The sequence below is a fragment of the Mastomys coucha genome, unplaced genomic scaffold (genome assembly GCF_008632895.1).
Source record: "Mastomys coucha isolate ucsf_1 unplaced genomic scaffold, UCSF_Mcou_1 pScaffold14, whole genome shotgun sequence".
NCBI lineage: Eukaryota > Metazoa > Chordata > Mammalia > Rodentia > Muridae > Mastomys > Mastomys coucha.
In genome coordinates this window covers 3,178,770-3,196,771 of record NW_022196896.1, presented here as the reverse complement: position 1 = coordinate 3,196,771, position 18,002 = coordinate 3,178,770, and the positions used below count along the sequence as shown (strand labels likewise).

Below are 18,002 nucleotides of genomic sequence, written 5' to 3'. Positions count from 1 at the left end.
TGACCAGAAGTCAGGGCAATTTCTCTCTGATGAGCACAAGTAGGGATAGTGGAGAAATGGGGCTTACTGTTAGCTTTGCGGCTCATGGTCAGCCACTTTTCTTATAAAATTATACCACTACCTGGCCCCCAGCCCACCCAAAGGTGCCACTACCCATAGAAGGTTGGACTTTCCCACAACAATCAACTATCAAGAAAATGCCACAAAGACATACCCACTAGCACACAGTGTTACTGGACAGTTAGTTCCTTAAGTAATGGAGAACACATATTCTATTCAGTAGAAAATAACATTCCCCACAGGATTAATAATTCAACATACCCTTCTATAAACAAATTTTAAAATATTTGGGAGGCTACAGGGTTACTATATTTTTGTCTATTCCTAGACTCCTTGGATCTTTTACACAAAATGGTTTCAACTTGTCAAAGGCCCCTTTTGTGTCTATTAAGACAGTCACATAGTTTCTGCCTGAGTCCACTGATGTGCTACATTGCATGTATTAAATTGTATAGTATCAACTAGCCTTGTATCCTTGAAATCTAGCCAGTTTGGTCACAGTGTGTGATCTCTGTATTCATTGATTTGGTCTGTAATATCTTATTGATAATATTTGAATCTATACTAACCACAGAAATTAATATGTAGGTTTTTGATGTTATGATTGAGTATTTACCTGGTGCCATTGTCAAGGTAATACTACCTTTGCTGAACAATTCTTGTATTTTGTGGAGTAGTCTGAGGAGCAGCAGTGTTAGTTTTTCTTAAAAACCACAGTATATCTGGTAAGAAAACTACCTAGTCCGAGCCTTTTCTTCATTGATAATTTATTATTCATCACTTACTTTTGTCAATTCATATGGTTTTAGAAATTTATCCCTCTTTTTCTATTTTCTAGTTCACTTTTCAGTGAACTAGGTTTTCACAATTTTTTCTTCATTATCTCAGTGGTATGAATTATAGTACTTCCTTTCCATCTCACACTCACTCGGGTCTTTTGGGGGTGGGTAGTTTGGCTGAGTTTGTCGAGTTTATATTTTCAAAGAAACAACTTTTGCCTCTTCCTAGAATTTCTAATCTCCATTTCATTTGTTTCTGCTCTGCTCTGTATTACCTCTTTAAGTATACTGACTTGAAACTTGCCTTATTCTTGCTTTTTCCTCCATAAACCTCTAAGGATGTTTTTCCTGGCATAGCTTACTCAGAATTTTAACCATGGGTTTACTTTTTGCCACCTTTGCTGGACAATGAACACTTTGAAGACAGATTTCTTTCTCTTCTGTACATCTAGGGCTAAGCACAGTGCAGAATGTGCTGAACAAATTTAGAGGTTATTCTCTCATTTAATTTCATAAATTGCTAAGGTAAATTCTGTCTTGATTGAAAATCCTTTTTTAAGAAAAGTCAGTGACTCAAACCACTATGATTACATGCAGGAAGAATGCATATGGAAGGATAACTTGGGTCAGGTAGTAGCACACAACTTTAATCCCAGTACTCAAGAGCAAAAGGCAGGTGGGTCTCTGAGTTCGAGGCCAGCCTTGGTCACAAAGAGAGCTCCAGGACAGCCAAGGCTGTACAGAGAAGCCCTGTCTCAAAAAGCAAAACAAAATAAAACAAAACAAAACAATCTTAGGAGTTTCAAAACACTATAAAAAGATTAAGATTGTCACATTAGACTTACGCATAAGGGTTATAACACATAGGTCTTAGTGAAACTGACAACTGGTATGTACTCACAATGACTATACTTTGACAACTTAGGGAGTTGCCAAGAGAAGTAATTAAATATTATCGTTTAACCAACTCAAAAACACACCAAGGAACAGAGCTAAAGAGTTAACTCTCTGACCCATCAAAGGTTAACAGCATTTCTCAGGTAAAAAGCCACCAAAATTTCATCAAGTCCTAAACAAAAATAAGTCCTTCCCCTGCAGGCCAATTCTCAATGTTTAAGACTGGCTAGAATGCATCCATTACTGATATCCTAATGCTATCTTCTATGGGTGACTTCAGCCTAAGAAAGAAAGGTAAAACCTAGAAAAAAATGAAATTCCCTTTTCTCGATCTTGCTACTAAAATGCCTTAGTTATCACACTACTCAATCTGAAATAATGTTAATTAATTAGAATTAGACAGAGAACTTTCAAACTCATCAGATTTTCTTACCTTAATTCCTTTGATGAAGTTTTGAATTGAGAAATCGTGATACAAAAAGATGTTGGTGAGAACCTGTAATGCCTTTTTATTGAATTTGAAGGGAAACTGAGGTGTAAGAAGCAGCTGAAAGAGACAGGGATGGAAGTCAGAGTTCTTGGTCGCCCCTCCTCTTGAACATGAAGTAAATAACTAGACAACGAATTAAACTGTGACACAACCAAAAAATAAAAATAAAAAGTAAAAACAAAACAAAACAAAAAAACTCACAGTGATCTGCCTGCCTTTCTCTCCGAAGAATTGAAGAATCGCCACTCCCATCCTCAAACTACACTCTGAACCAAAGTTGTCTACCAAACTTCCATTAAATTCCTAATCTTCAAATAATGCATATTAAATATATAACCCTCTGTCTTCCACTAGAAGATAGCAAAATACCATTTTCTTATCAGATAAAATTTCTTTTTCTCACTACTAATCCAAATTAGTAAAGAGTAGCAAGATATGTACTATTAAATGATAACACAAAATGAAGATTTTTCTTTTTGAAAATATAGAGAAATTTTGTATTAGTGTTCAATGGTCTACAGTGATACTTTACATCTGAAAATCAAACCTTACACTAGAACTTTTTTTTTTTCTGTTTTGGTTCTGTTCTGTTTTCGAGACAGGGTTTCTCTGTGTAGCCCTGGCTGTCCTGGAACTCACTCTGTAGACCAGGCTGGCCTCGAACTCAGAAATCTGCCTGCCTCTGCCTGCCAGTGCTGGGATTAAAGGCGTGTGCCAGCACTGCCTGGCCACGAACATATCTTAAGGGAACTGAGAATGGATGTGCATGGCAGTCAGTAGTAAACATGCTGCTATTACACAGAAATATTATAGCAGTTACAGTGTAAGTTTAGTAGCTGTTGTCAAGAGCAACACGACAGTGGTCAAAGTCCACAAGAATCTTTGGGGCTAGAGAGATGGCTCAGAAGTTAATAGCAATGGCTGCTTTTCCAGAGGACTGTGGGTCACTGTCAGCACCCACACAATGGCTCACAATACTCTGTAACTCCAGTTCTAGAGATCCAACACCCTCTTCTGACTTCCACAGCACTGCATGCATGTGGTGCACACACATTTATGTGGACAAACACTCATACACATCAAGTCAAAATAAACCTTAAAGCTTTAAATCATTTTATAAAAGATATAAGATCAAAACATACTGGTAATACTTTGAAGTATATAAATTCTGTAAAATTATATTGATTCCTGTCCAGTGCCCTATTACTTATTAGTATTTACTTATTATTTTCCAGGACCTCCCTTTACATTGCAAACAAGTGCTCCATTAGTGAGCTGGATTTTAACCCCTAATTCATTTTAAAAGCCTAATTTCTTCAACTAAGTAATAAAAACAAGAATGAATATATACAAATGTATTGCTTTCTTTTTTTTTTTTGGTTTTTTGAGACAGAGTTTCTCTGTGTAGTCCTGGAACTCACTCTGCAGACTAGACTGGCCTCGAACTCAGAAATCCGCCTGCCTCTGCCTCCCAAGTGCTGGGATTAAAGGCGTGTGCCACCACCACCCAGCAAATGTGTTGCTTTCATTAAGCTTATTTTTTATCTGAGAAGACAACAATATGCAAAGAGAAAATATAATTTTAACCATAATTGAGTAAGAGCATTAAAATACGCAAATAAGTTGAACACAGTTTGAGATACATAGAAATGTACTGGTATCATTTATTATACATAATATATGTCTGGAAGCTTTGGTTTTACTCTTTGTCATTGGTAAACATTTTTATTTTTACCTTATCAAGAACTACTGTCAGGTGTTCCTTGCAAGACAGAGACTGGAACAGTTCTATACACAACAGAGATGACACTGAATGAGGAAGCAGTCGATGGATAATAACAGGAGATGTGGCGATCCCAAAAATGAGAATTAGAGGAAACTCATGCAGATGGTGACTAGTTTTTAAAGAAAAATACAAAAGAAGCTTCTTCAGCAAGTGCATTTCAATATATTACATTCAACATGCTTACTTTAAGACATCATGTCTTCTAGGTCATTCGTTTTCTTTTTAAAATAAAAAAATGATAATAATAAAATAAACACTTCCCAGATTCTAGTCCTGAAATCAAGCCAATAACAGATGCTTTTTTTTTATAAATAAGAACAGAGATCCAGAAAGACCAAATGCTCCTGCTGAGATTACTACCAAACACTACCAAATTTATGTGTGTCAACTAGCATTTAATATAACTTCACCAACTTAAAGCCTCATGTAGTCCTCTTTATGGTTTTCCACCAAATCGCTGCTTTCCTTTTCACACATACTTGTCTTTATACATATAAGTCATCTTTCTAATGAACATCATTTAGAAGCATTATAGTCCTTCCTTAAATTATTATCCTAAAAATACTGAACATGATTTCACATCAACAAAACCAAACAGAAACAAAGGGCTTCTACTTCTGGAGTGGAAGGGCATCATTTGTGAGTACTTTTGCAAGTCACACTTCTCTGCATCATGGCTGACCATCTTACCACTCGCTCCATTCCTTATTGTTTTTCAGAATTGGCTGTATGAAGCTCTTTCTATAGTCAGAAATAAAGCGCTGCATGCTCTTACAGCTGTTCTGAGTTCTTTACTTTTGAGGGCCATAATACTACAAATTTAACTTAAATAAATAACATAAACACCATGCAGCACATTATCACAGGACAGTAAGAAGTTCGCAAAAAGTCTTAGGACTGTATCCTAAGGATACAGTTCAATGGTAGAGAATTTGCTCAGGCATTCATGCAATCCTGGGTTCTATCCCCAGCACTGGGGTATGGATGGTGGTGGTGAATGTATCTACAACTCTTAAATCAATGGGGCAAAAATGTTCAAACAACTGGACTCAAGATAGGAATGTTTAGTATGTTAGTTGATATACAGAATATGCAAAAGAAAATTAACTATACCCTAACAAATATACATTGGAAACAAATGTCACAGGGATGTAACATAGGCCTAGTTACTTCAATTTTAAGTCTCATAAGATTGCTTTTAAAAACTCTTACATTAAAATAATACTCACTAGAAATATTACATAAAAATAAGATAGCTTCATAAGGAAAACATTTTTAGCCAGTAAATCTAGATGGAACATAGAGCCTCTAAAGATAAAATTTAGAAAGAAAAAAAGTATGACAGAATATTACATCTTATAAATGACACTTTATACCTATTTACCTAAGTTACATATGTAAACTAAAAACAGGATAAACTTGTCTTAGAGTTTCAACATGATATCAAAAACCAAGAAAATAATTTGCTAGGAGATCTTTGAAGATTCAGTTACAAAAATGATTTTGAATTTCATTAAGTTGGTCTTAAAATGAATACTATTTTTTCTAAGATAAAAGTATTGACTTAAGAAAAAGGAAATTTTGCATAAAAGCAAAGTCACGTGTTACAAAGACTTTAAGCAGGGGTAGAGACAGGGAGATGAGAGAAAGGGAAAGGTCAAGCAAAACCAAATGTATGAAATGCCTTATGACTATCTGCTCCTAAATTTGACTGAAGGAGAGAACTCATTCTACAAAGCTGGCCTCTAATCTCCACACATACACCATGGCACACATCCCAGCACATACACATCTATTTGCATACACACAATAATGAAGAAGAGTTTCATTAGAGATGGAAAGTCCAACTACCTGCTGATGGTTATGAAGTCCTGGAGTACTCTGGTGCTGAAGCTCTCCATGCTCTTTAAGATAAGCACCACGGGAGGAGACTGCCAATGGCTAGACGCTGGCCTCTTTTTGCTTGGCATTTTTGGACCTGTCTTCTTTTAAACCAATGTGAAACGGAGGAATTAAAAGTAACCCTTGCCAGTCCAACAATACTACAATGCCACTTGTTAATGTATTTCTTTATATTTTACAGTAACTGTTACTTTTCCCAACTAAAAATAGTATCTCATTCTAACAGTAACTTAGCAAAATCTGTTTTTAGACATGGTCAACACTAAGAAAAAGGTTCAGAAGGACCTATAACAAATATCAAATGGATTTTCTACTGAAAAACATAGGAAAAAGACACTTTTCTATACAACTGACTTTTTTCCAGCTGATACACATTTATGCACTAATGTAAGTCATACTGTCGATGTAAAAACAAACTGAATGTACTATTACAAACCTTCCATTTTGAAATGGACCTTAAATATTTGGTCCATCCAAACTTAAAGATAATGGACTTAAACTGCAAAGACTTTGACTCTTAAAACAATCTAAAAATGTACATCAAATTAAGGTATTATTATAAGCATCCTTACATAATAAAGCAAGATAAAATCATATGTATGATTTCAACAAAAACACTGAGTAGAAACTGTCAGCCAGGACTCATGCTGTCTGGTGACCCAGAGATATAACTGGGACTACGGTTGTACCACAAGAGTCCAGGGATCTCTGTGTCATTCATTTGCAATAGAGATGCTCATAGTAGAAGGAAATTTATTATTTTCTTGAACATACTTTACTTACAGAATATTGTTTTGTTCAATATACCTTGTTTATACAGAAATACTTACCCAAGATTTTCAAGCATGGATCAAACTAAATTTTAAAAATTATAGGATTACTCAAGGAATAAGCTGACAGCAGGAATAGGGGTATGTGTCTACTGAACAAAAGCAAATACTGAAGACTAGCAGAGGTAATATAAGGAAGTTACAGACATTACTACCAACGTATAATCTGCACCAGAACCAACTGCAGTGTGTTCTTGCCATTACATGGAATTCTCCCACAAATATAGCATCCACGTAAGAATTCAAGCACTTACCAGCAATTAGTCTACATATTAGAATACTTTCTTTTCTTTTCTTTTTTAAAGACTTATTTATTTATTATATGTAAGTACACTGTAGCTGTCTTCTGACACTCCAGAAGAGGGCATCAGATCTCATTACAGATGGTTGTGAGCCACCATGTGGTTGCTGGGATTTGAACTCAGGACCTTTGGAAGAGCAGTCAATGCTCTTACCTGTTGAGCCATCTCTCCAGCCCCGTAGAATACTTTCAAATGCTAGTCGCTTCAGAAAAATAGCTACTGTCAAACTGCTATTACTGCTTCACAAGCACATGCTTATTAGAAGAGTGATATAAGTAAAGTAATTCTGAACCAACTAACCGAATATTCAGTTTCCTTTTACCTGTGTGACTGTTGAATACCAACTAGAAAGGGAATCCATTGAATAATTTGTGTTCTTCAGGGTATTATCACTTTTCACCTCCTTGGAGTTTCTATCTACACAGCAGTCCATCAACTGTGAGGTAAACTTTTGTAAAAAATGTTTCACATCTGCAGAATATAAAAAGCAAGGAAACTTACCTCCATCTTTAAAACAAAATTAAAGCCACTGAAACCTTTGATTAGCAGATTGCAATACTTATGTGGAGTATATTTGATCAATATAGTTAAAAATATGCTAAGTATACTACCATTACACATTAATACCCCGACCGTAATATTCAATTTTGTTAGGGTTAGACACATTCAGTTGATAGTGTACTTGCCTAGCCTGCACAAAGTCCTAAAGTTAACACCCAGTACTAAATAAACACAAATGTGATCAAGTATGCCTAAAACCCCTGAACACAGGAGGATCTGAAGTTCAAGGTCATCTTCTGCTATATGATACTCTCAGTGCCTGCATGGCTTACAGGAGACCTTTTCTAAATGAGAGAAAATAAATGAGTATATTTCACTAGTTCATACTAAGATCATATCAAAATGTATGTATATTATCTACAAGTATTATCAAAGAAAATATATAGGCAGAAAATTATAAATTATTTTTAGAATATCATGTACTTACATTATTTTGAACACCAAAAGAATGTCACAGTCCTTAAAAACCTGTTATATGTATTATTTTACTGATTATAAATCTTCATTTGCAATCATTCTTAAAAGACATCCTTGAGATATTAGTTATAATTCATCACAACAAAAGTACATTAACTCTATTTTTTGTTTGTTTGTTTGTTTTTCGAGACAGGGTTTCTCTGTGTAGCCCTGGCTGTCCTGGAACTCACTCTGTAGCCCAGGCTGGTCTCAAACACAGAAATCCACCTGCTTCTGCCTCCCAAGTGCTGGGATTCAAGGCATGCACCACCACTGCCCAGTTGTACATTAACTCTATTATCAGTCCAGCTGGCAACAAAGGTGAGTGTGACCGCGTGCACAGCTTATAATATGATGGCTTTACATGCACACAAGTCTGAGTCCGATGCTGTGTGCACTTCATGACTTAACTGTTTTATACACTCAAGCCTGGCCCTGCATGTGGACTATTTTTAACCATCAATGGCCTTTCGAGTGGGAAAAAAATAGATTTAAGAGAATGAGTAAAAATGAGTGAGACATGCATAAAGTGTGGGTGAAGGGGTTAGAGGTGAGCATTTCTACTTTACCTGGACAATCCTTAGCTTGCAGTGAGACTACATATGGTGTGACATTATTCTGAAGGGTCTCTGTCAGACTTCTGAATATCACATCATGATCGGTGACATTCACACCTATGAGGTAATAAACAAATGTCATCATCATCATTAACAACTTAACAATGAGTATTTTAAAGTAAAAGCACAAGTAAAGCACAAGGGAAGAACAATTTAAAAACAGGACTTGCAATAGAAGTCAAGAAAACTGCAACACAACTGGCTCTCCTCTCAGTCTGTGAGCTAAAGGAATGTGACACAATTTACTTCCTGATTAGCCCACAGCCCATTCTCAAGCTGAGAATGACAAGGGAAGGTGATAATTGGAGAAATGCAAATTAAGATTATTTTGAAATTTAATTTTGCTCCAGTCATGGGATTAGAAATACAAATGGAAGCCGGGCAGTGGTGACACTCGCCTTTAATACCAGCACTCGGGAGGCAGAGGCAGGTGGATTTCTTAGTTCGAGGCCAGCCTGGCTAGAGTGAGTTCCAGGACAGCCAGGGTTATACAGAGAAACCCTGTCTTGAACAAAAAAAAAAAAAAGAAATACAAATGGATGTGGGAAAGAGAAGTAGTTATATCCTGCTGGTGGAAGAGCAAGCTGGAGCCACAATGCAAATCAACACTGGAGGTTTCTCAAAAGGCTAGAAATAGATTTAGCACATGATCTGGTTATATTCCTCCCAAAGAACTCTGTCTGGATCACACTACAGAGAAACCTGCTCATCCATGTTCATTGTTGCTCTACTAACAAAAGCAACAGAAAGAACCTAGATGTCCATTAATGATGAATGAATCATGGCAGTGGGGTTCATATATACAATGTAGTATTATTCAGCTACTTAAAAATGAAAATATGAAATCCATAGGTACATAGATGAAGCTGGAAGTAATAATTCTGAGTGAGGTCACCTAGACCCTGCTAGACACCCAGACCCCGACAGACAAGTGTTCAATGTTCTCTCCCATATATGATGCAGCTTTGAATCATTACATATGTGCATTTAAACTGGAGGAACCATAAACGGCAGAAAACTAGTAAGAGGACATGGAAGGGGTGGTTCAGGAAAGGGGGACAGACATAGATGCTATGAATGGGGCAGGGGAATAACACAGGAAGGGTTAAATGGTGTGGGGATGGGAAGGAAGAAAGATGGGGACAAGTAACATAAGGACCAAGTAACATAAGGACCGTGGTGAAAGGCCATGGTTTCTACTACTGCAAAAACTTCGTAAAACTTACTAAGTCGGACGGTGGTGGCGCACACCTTTAATCCCAGCACTTGGGAGGCAGAGGCAGGCGGACTTCTGAGTTCAAGGCCAGCCTGGTCTACAGAGTGAGTTCCAGGACAGCCAGGTCTACACAGAGAAATCCTGTCTCAAAAAAAACAAAACAAAACAAAAACAAAAACAAAAAAACAACTTACTTATACTCAGATAAAAAAGAGTTTCAGTGGAGTTAATCTATATTAGGATAGGGAAGAGGATAATGCCACCCTAAGATACTAGATGCTACAAATGAAAAGTCAAGTGCCAGGCAAGAATTAACTGCTTTTTGAGTTGTTGGACAGTGAGGTCCTATACATCCCTACCCCAAAACATTACACACTATTGTCAAGTACAATTTAACATATGTCCTGAATATCAGTAATAGGATTAGGTTATTAAAAATAGAATTTAAATGACATTAAAATGTTAAATAGCAGGGCCCACTGTTAACAAACTCTAAAGAAGTAACAAATTGGGGCCAAGTGCGATAGCATACTTCAATGTCAGCACTCAGGAAGCAGAAGTAGGCAGATCTCTATGACTCTGAGGCCAGTATGGTCTACATAGAAGATTCTGAGCTAACCAAGGCTACACAGTGAGACCTTGTCAAAAACAAAACAAACATATAAACAAAAAAGAAATAGCACTTTGGAAGCAAAATCAATGGAACATGTTTGGAACCCTAATGGAACCCTAATGAATTACATTTTATTTTCAGAATTGAAAAATGTAAAACAGGTATAGTTCAATAGAAGGGTAGATGCTGAGTATGCATAAAACTCCTGGTTTTATTTCCAACACCAAACATTATTTAAAAAACATTTCTATTTCAAAAAAAAAAAAAGAAGAAGAAGAAGAAGAAAGAAAAGACTCTCCTTCCTGACCTTAATTCCAGCCTCGCCTGCAGCCCTGGAGCAGCCTCCTGGCAGGTGCCTCTCCTCACACTCTACCTCCATTCCTGAGGGACTCCACCAAACCCTGATGCATCGGCCCTCTTAGCTCTTCCTCCTAGCCCATCCCCACCCATTCTTTTGAGTCAGTCTCCAAGGAAGGAGAAGTCAAGCTGATTAGTCTAGTTTAACTAGAGACTTCACCACTCCTGATTAGTATTCATAGTACTTGAAGGTACTCTTTATGACAGAATGAAGACTTATGGGGAGACATGGTAGTGACTGCAGGGAGAGGATTAGATATGGAGTGAAGGGGAGAAGGATAAAGAAGGGCATACTGGGAGGGACAGACAACTAACAGTAAGTGACATCTGAGCAGTCATCTGAGAATCCACTACTGTAGAAGCTTCTTAGAATATATACATATTTGAAAGAAGTCTAAATGGAATCACCAGACAATGAGAAAGACCAGAGTCCTAAGTACATGTCTTTAGCCACCAAGTGAAACATCCAGTGCCAGGAATAGGTCTACTGAAGTCACTGGCCAAAGAGGCCCCACGGAAACTGTAATGGACTGAATAAAAATGGTCCCCAAAGACCCATATATTTCGCTGTTTGATTCCCAGTTGGCGGACTGTTTAGGAAGGATTTGGGGGTATGGCCTTGTAAAGTAGATGTGTCATTGGTTGCTGGGGATGTCCTTTGACACTTCAAAATCCAACACCAGCCCCAGGCTCTCTCACTCTGCTGCCTCCCTGGATCAGAAATTAAGCTCTCAGCTAGTTATTGTTCCTGTAAGATGTCTGCCTGCCTGCCACTCTGCTCCCGGCCATGATGATTATGGACTAATCCTCTGAAACTGTAAGGAAGCTCTCAATTAAATGCTTTCTTTATAAGTTGCTTTGGTCATGATACCTCTTCACCAAAACAGAACAAACAGTAAGATAGAGACTCCCAAACAAATCAGGCTACTGCCAAGGCTATTATTGGCTGCTCTCTACAGACTGACAGTAAGGCTCTATTGCTGAACAAAACACTTACAAACCTTATTGAACATGGAGAAGTTAAGATGATGTTTAACTAGAGACTTGACCCCTCCTGATTAGTGTTCATGGTACTTGAAGGTACACTTTATGCTCCCAGAGAAAAGTCCAGCTACAAATCCTGCTATCTACATTGGTTGCCTACCTACAAGATGTGCTGTTGCAATCGTGGCACAAACATGAGAGTAATCAACTATTATCTAAGTGGATTTAAGGCCCACTCTATGAGATGGAACCTGTGCTGGACACTGCTTCAGTGGCCAAGATCCTGAAAACAGATAGGCTATTAGGCCAAAAAGAAAACCAAATAGTACTGTTCTGCTAAATGCAGTAATAAATTGGTTCCACTCATCACCAAAGAAGCTCCCTCTTGCTATAGAGGGGACCTATTATAGAGACCCAGACTCACAAGCAGACGATGAACACTGTGAGAGATTTTCAAACACTCAATACGAAACGACTCAGGGAATATGCAGAAGAGGAGGCAGAGAGACTGTGAGGGCCAAAGGGGATAAATGATACCAAAGACACAAAGTCTTTCTAACACAAGACTGACACATGCATCTCACAGAGACTGTGGCAGTAGACACAGGGCCTGCACAGGTTCAAACCAGGCAGGGCCCCAGTGCTGAGAGGTGGAGGTAGACATGAGCCATAAGCTTCCAACCCTAGCTAAGAAGCTATGTGCAAGTAGTGCCCATGTGCAAAGGAGAAGTCAGCTTTCTCTAGTGGCATCTCCTTGGGCACACTAACAGTCCTCGAGGGCAGGCCCCACCCAGCAGCAGACGGCCTCCACAAAATGAACTCAATGGGTTTCTGAGACTTTCTGTCTCATATTGCTATATTTGGCCATGTGTTGGTCTTACTGGTCTTTGATTTTGTGTTTATAAGTTCTGCTTTGTACATTTGTGTCTAAGTGTTGTGCTCTTTCTTTGTCTTATTTATTCTGATTTGCTTGGTAACCTGAAAAAACTACTGTTAATAAATCAGGTATTTTATATTATCCTGAAATACAAATATTTGCTCTGAATTAGACATTATAGATGAATATTTTTAAAAATTGTAACTTATAATCTGGAAACAATTTATATATAATTTATACAAATTCTCTATGCAATTACTATTAAAAGATTCTGAATTAAGATTTCAAGTGCAAGAAATAAAATAAGTATTATAAATAAATTTCATTGAAGATATGATTTTTTAAAAAGATTTATTTATTTATTATATGTAAGTACACTGTTGCTGTTTTCAGACAAACCAGAAGAGGGCATCAGATCTCACTACAGGTGGTTGTGAACCACCATGTGGTTGCTGGGATTTGAACTCAGGACCTTTGGAAGAGCAGTCAGTGCTCTTAACCACTGAGCCACCTCTCCAGCCCCAAGATATGATTTTTTTAAAAAGGTAGAAATAATTAAATCTACCAACACTCTGGTGTTTTATTATTGAATTCAAATGTCATTACCCTAAAAACACACAAAAAGAAGAATAAAACAAATATAGTTCTCAGTTCTCCTACTGGTGCAGTAGTTAGATCAATTTCTTTTCATCTACAAATATCTGAATATATACTAAATCTTTACAAAGTATGTAAGTCAAATCACAGTTGCTTTAATTTGTAGGAGTTTTATCAAAATAAAATATTTTCCAGTAGTGTCAATAACAAAACCAGTTTAAAAAATATGCATAGATATGCATACATACCAAGAATAAGAGCAGCTGTTGGAATTTCTCTGAGTTTCATTTGAGAACCCCAGTTTCTGGAATTTTTCTGGAATTCAGAATGAGACTTCTGCAGAAAGTCAACTAGGTTATCAAATAGATTTTCATTTAATTCTTCCTGTAATTGCTGCAAAGAAAACAAAATTTCATGAATTATTAGTAGTTTTATTCCCTTTCTTTCCTGGTGTAGGAGAGTTTCAATTTTCTTTTCCCTTTGAATGTTCAGTAATTTTAGTTGATGAGATCAAGCAGCAATAGATCAACAAGATAAAAACCCCACAGATATCAACACACAATGGCCAGCACAAACTGTACTGAGAGGGAAAAGACGGGGAAACCTATAGAATATATTAACACACAATAAGCAGAAACAATGTACTGGAAGGAGACAGAAGGGGAAACACACACACACACACACACACAAACACACACACGCACACTTATCTTACCACACAGTGAGCAAGCACAGAGTGAGGGAATAGAAGGGCAAGATGGCTGAAACTGAAAGTGCATTTTGATATGCAGAAAAAAAAAACTGTGGATAAAGTTAAGGGGACAGGTTGAAGTTTGGGGAGTAAGGTAGGGAGGGATAAGAATACCAAGTTACAGAATTGTGTGAGTGAAAGAAATGTAGCTAGCAAAGATGGTCTCGGTATGCAGTTAAAGTCTCCCAGATAACCATCATTAGAATGCCAATGTAATCTCTGACAGGGCCAGGAAGCAGATCCTCAAGCTTTTCTTCCTAAGAAATGATCTTTCCTTAGATAAAGGGATACTGAATAAAGAAGCCTCTCCTTGAACCTACTGTTTTTTAATGCTGATAAATCTAAATTTCATTTTACAAATGATAGCTTCTCAGAGCCATTTCTGTATCTGCAACTTCTCATTGTACTTCAAAATATACTTAAATATACGGTCTGGAGACATGGCTTGGCCATTAAGATTATGTACTGCTCTTGCAGAGGACCTGAATTCAATCCTCAGCATCCACATACTAGCTTATAACCACCAGTTCCAGGAGTCTAACATTTTTGGCCTCTTCGATACACCTACACACATATGCACATACCCCCACGCACGCACACATATACACATAATTAAAAGTTGAAAAATAGGGCTGTTGAGATGGCTCAGAGGGGAAGAGCACTGACTGCTCTTCGGAAGGTCATGAGTTCAAATCCCAGCAACCACATGGTGGCTCACAACCACCCATAATGAGATCTGACACCCTCTTTTGGTGCGTCTGAAGACAGCTACAGTGTACTTACATATAATAAATAAATAAATCTTTAAAAAAAAAAAGTTGAAAAATAATTCTAAAGAGAAATATATTTTGTGATGTTCTATTTTGACCCTTGCTGGTTTTAGAAAGAAAAGAATTACAGATTCAGTTGAAGATTATATATAAAATGAGTAACAGCTTCATAAATAAAAAACGGTTTTCCTTAACTTATGGAGATCAATGCTTTGGATTACTTCACTGAAAACTGGGGATACCTAGCTAGCAAAGATGGTCTCGTTATGCAGATAAAGTCTCCCAGGGCTAGAGAGATGGCTCAACTGTTAAGAGCACCTACTGTTCTTCCAGAGGTCCTGAGTTCAATTCCAGCAACCACATGGTGGCTCACAACCATCTGTAACTGGGTCTGATGCCCTCTTCTGGTGTGTCTGAAGAGAGTAATGGTATACCTATATACATAAAATAAATAAATAATCTTTAAAAAAAAAACTATGAACTTTTTTTTAAAAAAAAAGTCTCCCAGGTATCCATCATTAGAATGCCAACGTTATCTCTGACAGGGCTCTCAATTACTCATTCCATAACCATTCAGTAATCATGTTGTGGATATCAAAGAAAGTCTATTTTAGGGAAAAAGGTGAAGAGATAAAAGTGGAACCATCCACTCCAAGCGGAAGAGGAAACTCATTTGGACCACGGCACTGTCTGCTGATGCAGAGGGGTGACAGGAGACAAAAGCAAGTGAGAAGAACACGCTGCAGAGACAAAGAGAGCACCTGGAGCGAGGGCCACACACAGCTTAGCATGAGAGAGCCAGTGTGAGGAAAAGGCACTGCGTGGAGGTTAGGGTCCCCACTCAAACACACACCATGACATAAAGGATTGAACTGTAGCCACAGGAGTGACATGACAGGCTAACTTAACACCACTGTGAAGGCAGAGGATAAAGGAGGTGATGCTGGAGGGAGTGCTGGTAAGGGACTATATGAAGCCCACACCAAAGTCAGAGAGACAGAGCTGCATTTGCCTGAAAGGGAAGCATGTTCCTAATATGACTCAGAAACCAACAAAGTTAGTCATAGGTTCAAAGACGGGGATGTCAGGAATGCAGTTCAGGGAGTGTTATTGTAATCTAGGTTAAGAAACCTAGCAAGACCTTGTGCAGTGTTTCAGTAGTTAAAAGTCCTCTGGCAGGGGGCTGGCAAGATGGCTCAGCAGGTAAGAGCACTGACTGCTCTTCTGAAAGTCCTGAGTTCGGATCCCAGCAACCACATGGTGGCTCACAACCACCCATAATGAGATCGGACACCCTCTTCTGGTGCGTCTGAAGACAGCTGCAGAAAATTATGCTGGAGTGAGCGGGCCGGAGCTAGCAGGAGGCAGAGGTCCTGAGATCAACAGCAGCCACACACATGATGGCTCACACTCATCTGTACAGCTACAGTGTACTCATACACATAAAAATGAAATAAAATAAATCTTTAAAAAAAAAAGGCCTCTGGCAGAGGACTGGAGCTCAGTTCCCAAGGGGTAGCTTCCTACCTTGTTAATGCCAACCACAGTGAATTCAATGCCCTCTCCTGTGAAGTGTAAAGTAGTAAAGATAGATAGGAAACAGTAAGAGACTCGAAAGTAGGTGCGCTGGAAAAATGCCTCGGTGGGCAAACGTGCATGTTGTACAAGCAGAAAGACCTAAGCTGGAATTCCCAGCACCCACATAAAAGCTGTGTGTAAATCTCATTCAAAACCAAAACACTATACAATGTGTTGATTAAGCAGAATGAGCTGTTGGCACTGCAGCCTTTGCTATTCTGAAGATATTCACAACCAGAACGCGCAGTAAGCTCTAGGCCAGCCTGAGCTAGTGTTAAGACTACGTCTCAAGAAGAAGCCAAACAAAGCACAGCAAGAACTGGATGCTAGCACAAATTTGGAAATGGCTTCATTTCAGACTTGTGTAACCTCTTAACCGAATTTAAGAGTTCACCATAGTTCCAGGACAGCCAGGGCTACACAGAGAAACCCTGTCTCGAAAAATCAAAAAAACAAACCAAAACAAGAGTTCACCATAGTGGTTTTCTTTTTCTTAGAAACAGCCACATTGCAGTAATGGAGGCCACGTATAATATTTAGAACATAGCACCTATTTTACCTGAGCTATACAGGCTGTGTTTGATTGTACTTTCTCACTTTCTATGCATACTCTTATACACTGTTAGATAAGAGAAGTAATAAATACAAGACTTACGCTATTTTATTACAGAAAAAAGGAAATTATTCACCTCTGTTTCAGATTTCATCCGTTGCCATAGCAAGCGATACGTCTCATATCGAAGTTTACTGTCTTCAGAGTCAAGTTCCTCATTATTAAAATAGTCCTCTAAAAAAAACCCCAGAAAGTCAATTGTTTTAACACAATTAAATTAAGAGACTGTACATAGAGACACATAGCATGGGGGGAGGGATCAAAACATTTTCTATACATCCAAAAACTATGTATCTACATATATATCTGTCTCCATTACATTTGGAGAAAAACAATATACTTTATCATTTGTATTTAATTTTACATTTCAATTTTTACCATATTATAAAGGACATTTAAAATTTTAAAGTTCTATTCCTTACTAAAGAATCTCTAAGCTTTTACTTATTGGTTTCCAGTTCAAGGTTTATACAAACATTAATGTTTATATCCACATCAACTTTAACTTTCTCTGTTAAATAATTTTTCATACAGTTTTTTTGTTCTATTCACACAGTTTAGATCAGCCTTTGATTTAGTGAGTTATTACTTTCTTTTTTGACTTTTCTTTTCTTCTCTCTTCTCCCCTCCCCTCCCCTTCTCCTCCTTGTAGCTTTTCAAGGCAGGGTTTCTCTATATAGGTAATCATGGCTTTCCTGGAATTCACTCTGTAGAGGAGGCTGGCCTCAAACTCAGAGATCTGTCTACCTCTGTCTCCCAAATATTGGAATTAAAGGTATAGGCCATCACCATCCACCCTTTTTTCCATTTAATTTTTTTATGTATGAGTGCTCTGTCTGCATGAACACCTACATTCCAGAAGAGGACATCAGATGCCATTGCAGATGGTAGTGAGCCACCATGTAGATGCTGGGAACTGAACTCAGGACCTCCAGAAGAGAAGCCAATGCTCATAACAGCTGAGCC

At 37.9% G+C, this 18,002-nt stretch overlaps 1 protein-coding gene across 6 annotated transcripts in view; it reads right to left on the bottom strand.

The window, feature by feature from the left end:
* Orc3 (origin recognition complex subunit 3) overlaps positions 1 to 18,002 on the bottom strand; it is a 48,182-nt gene that overhangs the window by 23,027 nt on the left and 7,153 nt on the right. For 5 of the 6 annotated variants that reach the window (XM_031366403.1, XM_031366405.1, XM_031366407.1 and 2 more), the window contains 7 exons: positions 17,113 to 17,210; positions 13,573 to 13,717; positions 8,633 to 8,737; positions 7,369 to 7,517; positions 5,864 to 5,997; positions 3,962 to 4,121; positions 2,170 to 2,283 (listed from right to left, as the gene is read on the bottom strand). In XM_031366403.1, the coding sequence (XP_031222263.1) occupies positions 2,170 to 2,283; positions 3,962 to 4,121; positions 5,864 to 5,997; positions 7,369 to 7,517; positions 8,633 to 8,737; positions 13,573 to 13,717; positions 17,113 to 17,210 (905 nt within the window). The remainder of the gene's footprint in view (positions 1 to 2,169; positions 2,284 to 3,961; positions 4,122 to 5,863; positions 5,998 to 7,368; positions 7,518 to 8,632; positions 8,738 to 13,572; positions 13,718 to 17,112; positions 17,211 to 18,002) is intronic. The other variant, XM_031366404.1, reaches the window with a different exon arrangement.